This window comes from Macadamia integrifolia, chromosome 6, assembly GCF_013358625.1.
Source record: "Macadamia integrifolia cultivar HAES 741 chromosome 6, SCU_Mint_v3, whole genome shotgun sequence".
Lineage (NCBI taxonomy): Eukaryota > Viridiplantae > Streptophyta > Magnoliopsida > Proteales > Proteaceae > Macadamia > Macadamia integrifolia.
In genome coordinates, this window is record NC_056562.1 from 31,676,637 (window position 1) to 31,684,427 (window position 7,791).

General features: G+C 41.0%; 1 protein-coding gene across 1 annotated transcript; it reads left to right on the plus strand.

The window, feature by feature from the left end:
- The first annotated feature begins 3,482 nt into the window (after nt 1–3,482).
- LOC122081268 (transcription factor TCP9-like) lies at nt 3,483–5,981 on the plus strand. Its single transcript, XM_042648307.1, has one exon. The coding sequence runs from the start codon at nt 3,864–3,866 to the stop codon at nt 5,088–5,090; it is 1,227 nt and encodes a 408-aa protein (XP_042504241.1). The 5' UTR covers nt 3,483–3,863; the 3' UTR covers nt 5,091–5,981.
- The last annotated feature ends 1,810 nt before the right edge of the window (nt 5,982–7,791 follow it).

Sequence of the window (7,791 nt, forward strand, 5' to 3'; positions counted from 1 at the left end):
TTTTTTTGGTAAGATGATTGCATTAAAAGTCAAAGGAGATTAGAAGATACAGCATTAACAAGCCAATTTGGGCAAAAAAGAAACATGAATGAACAATGGTTTTAGCCCAAAATTGGCCATAGAATGATTTACTATATTGGTTGAATGACAAATATGTCTAAAAGAAACAAAAGAGAAGGAGGAAGCTAAGTGTAATATATCTTCAGTAAGAGGAATGACTTCAATTGTTGGGCTCCTCTACTTGATCCCCTTAATCATCTCTACACTGTCTGATTCGATAAAAAGATGATCAATTCCTGTTTTAATAGCAAGAAGCATACCATTTTTAATTGCTCTTGCTTCAAGCTGCAAGATGTTGGTTGAATTATCAGAAGAGATAGAACCTGCAGTAAAGTTATCAACATCATCTCTAATGACAGTAGCGATAGAACTTCGATTATTTCTTGCACTAAAACCAACATCAGTGTTAAGCTTGAAAGTACCATGATGTGGTTTTTCCCTTTTAGTTGGACTTGTTGAGCATTGTTTGGGTGATTTGTAATTTTGAAAAGAATAAGTTGCCAAGGCTTCTTCAAATTCTTGGAGATGAGAAAGGGCACACTCAACCACTTGTTGAGGAGATTCTTTGTTGCCTTTGAAGATGAAGGAGTTCCTTGATTTCCCTAACTCCCAACTGATAAAGGCCACAATAGAATCAATTTTGTCAAAATCATTCACCTATTTGGACTTAAGAAACCATTGCTCAAGCCAATTAATGAAACTCTCATGGATCATGACATCAAAATGAAGTGAAAGTGGGGAAGCAAACCATGCAGCTCTTGCAAATGGACATTGAAGAATAAGATGCATAGTGGTCTCTTTTTCTTGTTCACATCTTAGACAATTAACATCCATATTCTGTAGACGCTTCTTGAAGTTGCATTTGCATGCAATGGCATTTTGGCAACATCTCCAAAGAAAGTTGCGAAGCTTTGGAGGGGCATTAATTTTTCACAATCTTTTCCAAAACTCATTTGGCTTTCCACTATCATTAGTAGATGCACCTTGTAGCGATCTGTCATCATGATATTTAAAGAGATGATAAGATGATTTAATAGTAAAGAGGCCATGCTTATTAGAGGCCCAAATCAACTTATCCTCTCTAGCTTGCATTGGAATAGGAATTGGCAAAATCTAATGGGCTTCGTGAGCAAGAAAATTTTGATTGATAATATCAGAATTCTATGTACAGTTTTGACCATCAATTAGGTCAACAACCTTTTGTATGGAGCAAAAAGGAGGTTTAGGACTTTGAATTATCCCATTAGGAAGTCCAGAAACCCATCAATCTCCCCATATGTTGACACTTAGACCATTGTCAATTGACCAAGAAACTCCCTAAGAAAGAAGAGAGCATCCACATATTATGTCTCTTCATGCCCATGATGGATAACCAATGGATGCTTGAAAAAAATTTGTGTTAGAAAAGTAAAGAGACTTCATAAATTAGGTCTCAAGGGAGTTTTCATTAGTAATCAGCCTCTAGGTTTTTTAGGATTATTGTAAATTAAACAATTAAAATTCTGTAGAATTATCACTACGACTTTATTTGGTTGCAAAGGGAATGCAAATTTTTTATGTAAAGTGGAATTTCTTTCCCAGAAATTTTTTTCCTAGAAAAAATAAATTTAGATCTTTGGTTGCAAGGGAAATATATTTTACATGTGAAATTTTTTTCACTTAATCATTAAATTTTCCTTTTTTATTTCTCCACCAAAATAGGAAGAAAAAAAAAAAACCTACTCTCACGAACTCTCTCCCACTCTCGCAACTCTCACTCCACTCATGACTTTCAACGATCTCTCTCTCACGAGACTCAATTAGGTTTGTTTTGACCAAAAGACATTGGATTGGAGTCAGATGGAGCATTACTGACCTGTTGGATTTGTTTTGACCAAAAGACTTTTGGAATGGGTCTTTCAATCGTTATCATTTGTGATATATTACTGTTTTCTTTATGATCATCTTTTATATTATTTTAAATATTTATTTATGCTGTATACATTTGATATATAGAATGAAATGGTTTATTTTGTTTAGTGATACAACATAGTATCTGACGACATTTGGTTTGATTTGGTACATACCTTGAATGCTTTGATTTACATAATTACTATAAATTTGGAGTAGTTGGATGGGTTCTGAATTGAAAAGTACTCTCTTTCTCCCCCCTCCTCCTATTTCTTTTGAGGAGTTTGATTGGATTACTAATTTTTTAAAATTTTACATCGATTTTACATTCAATCAAACAATTATAGTAAATTAATTTCACTTCACTTTTTCATCCTTCACTTCTTCTATATGTCCATACACCACACGATGTATAACAAAAAAAAAAAAAAAATTAGTTTCACGTCACGTCGCTTCTCATTTCCTATGTAACCATACGCAGCCTACACCTATCTTTCTATGAGACACAGGAAAAAGGAAAAGTTTGCTTCAACGTTAACTTCTTTATTTATCAGATTTGACTTTTGCATTGTACTTAGTTGGCTTTATTAGTAATATTAACAGGGTAGCCCGTACGGGAGCTGACCTGTCGCCGTCTATTTTTTTCCTGGTTAGAGCCATCTCTGATCCGCCATGGCTATTAAGCGTTGGTGATGACTAATCTTGCAAAATAACATTCAATGTGGGAATTTTTAATTGCCATAAAAAGGAAAAAAGAACTGGTTATGGACAGTGAATCCAATCTAACCAAATATTTTGGATTTTCGTAGCCTGATTGGATACCTTTACCATTGATTTGATCCCTCTTTTTTCAATTTTTAAGTATACATACAGAAATCGATAGAAAAATTTTCTGATTTTCTCTTTTATATTTTATAATTTAAATAATTTTACCATTGATCCCGCTGTATGGGTAGTGCATTCAATCAATTTGATTTTTTTACTATTTCAATTTATTCCAACAAACCCTAATCCAAAATCGATAAAGATTCAGTCAACGTTGAATCATTTGTTTTCCAAATCTAATTGATTCAGATCAAAATTTGACACAGCAAATACCCATAAGGCCGTATGCCTATACAATATAAACAAAGTGTAACCGATTAAATTAGATTCTAAAATTTAATATATGATTGATTAAATTATAATTTTTATATTTAATAATCAAAATAATTACATCATTTATCCATGACAATAGTTAAAACGGACATGTAGCAACCATTCCCCCAACCCAACCCCCAACCCCAAATAAATTAACAAGTAAATTTTTTGAGTTTTAGAGCCATCCCTATCTTCGACCCAATTGGGCAGGCATTCCCAAATTGTGGGACCACCACGTGTCCTTATTTTGTGGGGCCTATGATTAAATGATGCGCAGATGGCCATAGATTCTCTTAATCAAGATCAGAGTGGTGTAATGTTACTTATTATGGTATGTATAGATGTAGAGAGTCGAACGGTGTGGTAACAAAAGGGGTGGTGGGGGAGGTAATGTTTCTTCAAGTTTGGAGCTGGAACTTGGGGAGGGATAAAAGGGGTGTTTTCTTAGGGTTTGTTCTCTTTGCCCTTTTCCCCCCTTTATGTAAGGAAAATTCTATGTATAAAAGTTCAATCTTTCTGTGTCTCCGTGTTAGTGAAGACAAGAGGATTAACAAGAAGAAGAAGTGAGCACCTTTTGAAGACCTTCTGTAATATTGATTGAATCACGTTAACAATCTTCTTCTTCTTCTTCTTTGAAATCTTCTCAACGGCAGAGGAACCCAATTTTTTTCTTCTCAAAGCTCCAAGTAAAACCTCGGTTTGGTGAGGATTAATTTCTTTTTTCCATTGCTGGGTTTTGTTAATCGTGTGTTGATTGGTTCGCCTTGAGGTGGATGGAAATGGCGTCGATTCAGAAACAGGAGGTCGAAGAAGAAGACGAGAGGGGAACTGCTGATCTCAGAATGAGCGGTGGAGGTGGTGAAGAAGCGATAGATGATAATAACCGAGAGGAAGACGTCGATTGCGGCGGAGTTTCACCTTCTGATCCACCAGAGGAGGTCGCAGGTGTTGGTGCATCTTCTACGTCTCCAACGCAACAACCACCCTCGTCGGCGGCGCCGCCGACGCTAGTGTCGTTAAAAGAAGAGCCAACGGATGGAGAGACAGAGTTGGAGGGGAGACAACACCCTCCCATTGGCGTCGTACCGGTGGCGATGCAGATGCCCATGCAGATTAGGAGGTCAGCGACTCCAGGAAGAAGAGCATCCACGAAAGACCGGCACACGAAGGTCGAAGGTCGAGGACGAAGGATTCGGATGCCGGCCACCTGTGCGGCCAGGATCTTTCAGCTTACCCGGGAACTCGGTCATAAATCCGACGGTGAAACTATCCGGTGGCTTCTAGAACACGCGGAGCCCGCCATCATCGCTGCTACAGGGACTGGTACTGTTCCTGCTATAGCCATGTCCGTCGGAGGCACACTTAAGATCCCAACGACGTCCCCTAATCCGGACGGCGAGACGACGAAGAAGAGAAGAAAGAGGGCTGCAACCAGTGAGTACTATGATGTCAACGATGGTGTTTCCATATCTTCTGGTCTTGCTCCCATTGGAGCAACAGCAGTGGCTGCAGCACCACAAGGTCTTGTTCCTATGTGGGCAGTTAGTAGTGGAGGAAGAGTTATCCCTTCCAACGCGGGTACGTTTTGGATGATACCTCCTTCTACTGCCATTGCTGGACCTTCTAATCAGCCTCAACTATGGACTTTTCCTCCTGCAACACCGCTCATTAACATATCTGCCAGACCCATTTCTTCTTTCATATCTGCTATGCAACCAGGGATCAATTTAACTTCTACAACTCCAGTGGAGGTACAAACTGCTCTCGTATCTAATAACACAGCAGCAGCTCCTACAGTTACGTCAACAGGAGCAAACTCTCCTCCAGTAACATCAACCGGAGCAAAATGGGCTAAGAGTTCCACCATGGCTCCAAGTTCAAGTTCTACCACAACTACTCAGATGCTTAGAGACTTCTCTTTGGAAATCTACGATAAACAGGAACTCCAGTTCATGAATCGTCCTGCAACTCAACAAACCTCTTCTTCTTCTAAGCAGTAAGAGGGGAAACAATCATGAATTAGTGGAAATTAGAGGTTCCAACCCAAAGAAATGGTTATTTTTTTTTATTTTTCTCTTGTCATCTGGGTTTTTGTTCATTCAGAGGGTGCTTAACATTAGATTCCCATATTTTCTTTTCACATCTCTTCTCCAATTTTTCCTCCAGAAAACCCGAGGGAGGGAGGGAGGGATGGGGAGTTCGGAGAGGTGGGCCCAACACGTTTTAAGATTTACGCACGTGTGGAGAGATGGGTCCAACAATCTCCGGTGGTGTGGGTGAAACGAAGAGCAAGGTGAGGTGCTCCGTGGACCGTGCTGAATGGTTCCGTTGTGGGCAACCATCTGTCCATCATGTGATGGTTTGGCGCGGGCCCCAAGGGATTGGTGGGCCCGCAACCTTCTGCTGCTCTCGCGGTGGGGGCGCGTGGTGGTCCCCATGCCTTTTTGGTGGTATTTTTCTTTTGGGTGGTTCGATCGAGATGATAGGAAAAGGCTAGGCTGGCCGTGCTGACACGCGTCTCTGCTTAGCTGTTTCAGTGGGGACCGTTTAATTCTGCAATCGACACGTGGAACTGAAGACGTGGCCGGAACGATTATCGGTTACTGCAATGCGTCCTTATAAGTGAAACCAGTGATGTTGATGATGATGGATAGTTGCACCAGATTCCAAAGGTCCCACCTCTTTCTCTCCAGACAAACACTTGCTAATATTTATTCTCTTCCTTTCCCGCATCGCAGGAAATTTTTTTCCTCTTTTTTTTTGGGGGAACTTTTTACTTCTCTAACTAAAGTTTAATTCCCAGGGATTTATTGTGGATTTGGTCTGATTAATCTGTAATTGTGTACCATCATTGAAGTAAAATATCAAGTTTCAGTTTCTTTCGATTTCAACTCTTTTCCCCTTGGGAAATACAGATTGATGTCTACTCATAACAAACTGCGGTGTGTGGGTCTCAATCTTTACTACCAACCGTTCTACTTTCGCGGTGGCCCACCTCCCCTTTCATGGACCATAATGGAAAATGAAACGGGAGATCTTAGCCGTGCGTTCAGCATCTTTCAGATGCTGTGACAACACAAGTGATCGTGTATTTTACGTTATAAGTTATTAAAGTTATTCGGTTGGGTGGGTCCATAGAAGGCGTGATTGACCGTAAAGGCGTGACGATCCGTTTTACACGGGTTTCCTTTGAGGCAGTGTGGTGGGAGTGGGACCAGTGAGGCAATGAATTGGGGTTGGGAGGAAGAAAAGGAAAGGATTTAGGTTGGATTGAGTTGGGTTGAGTTGGGTTGGATTGAGTTCGGATGGGTAGCTGATCCACCACCACGATCCAAACCCATCTTGACACCCTTGGATAATAACAGACCAAGGGTGAAAGATGAGGGCTGGTGATGGAGCCTGGGCTTGACGCGTGTGAATGGGAAGTCCACTGGTGGGTCGCCATATCGTAATGTTACACTTTTTGTGGGTGGCCCATCCTTTAATGGGTCCCCGCCAGTTACATTGTCTGGATCATGTCGAGTTTGGTGGGCCACGTGTGCGGTGTGAGTGTGGTTCAGCAATATTGAATGTGATACTCGTGAGTAAATAAATAATTATTTAAAAATAAGAAGTAAAATTTGTTAAGGCAGTAGGCCGTTATTTTACAGGGGATTCGGGGGATTAGAGGATAGAATAGATACACCGGAGGCGATGCTTATCACAACATCCCCCACACCCACCACCACTACCACCATGGCACCACCAGCAGTAGGTCCACCACCACCACCACCACCACCACCACCACCAGCAAAGGCAGAGACACCAACTCATCTAAAATGGGTGGGCCCTATGTTGGGTATGGACCATTAACCCGCCGCCGGCCCCCACACTTTTCTTCTTCCTTCTGAGATGGATTGGACAATCTAGACCGTGCAATCAATGATGCTTCCTCATAGAGGTGTGTGGCCCGCACTGCTTCTGCTTTTGCCTTTTGGTGGAGGAGGATGAGTCAGGGCCTGAGGACTGAGGCGAAGGGGAGACGTGAACCATTTGCCTATCTTGTGAAGTTGGTGGGGGCTACTTGTGGTAGCCGGCCCGAAATGATGCTTGGGCCCACACACTGTCGGTAAGAAGTAATAAGATGGGATTGGGGAACAGATACCAGTCTATGTAGCTGACCCTTTAGGCCTTTTCAACCCTCTTGCTTTCAACACCCACTGACTTGAATTCCCCCTCCCTTTCTAATTTCTATTCTGTTAAGAGTAGACCCATGGTAGAACGATTCCGTCGTTGGATTGGCATATTCTTACTACTGGGCTCACGAAAGTCGTATTTTATGGAGAACAAAGTCAAATGTTACTTGGATGGAATGGTGCCCGCCCATCTTCAAGCCCGTAATTTAACGAGAGAAAAAAAAGGCTTATGAAGCCCTTAATATATTTTTTTTTTATCTCTCTTATTCCTCTGTTATTATATGTACGGTAGTTAAGTTTGGCTAACCATTTGGAATTGGACCGGGTTAGGGTTATTGAGCTTCTCTTGACGTCAGATTCTGATTGGTTAAATGGGTCTGATTTCGTCCCTAATTCAGCCCAATTTTTATTTTTTTTTAAAAGTAATAAAAAGGGAAAAGAAACCTCCTTAGTCGCTGTAAAGGGAAAAGAAACCCTCCTTGATCGCTGTCCCATGGTAGTCAGAATAGAAAGGCGAACAAATTAG

Coding starts and splice junctions, on each gene's coding strand:
- LOC122081268 (XM_042648307.1), top strand. CDS start 3,864: ATGGAAATGGCGTCGATTCAGAAACAGGAGGTCGAAGAAGAAGACGAG.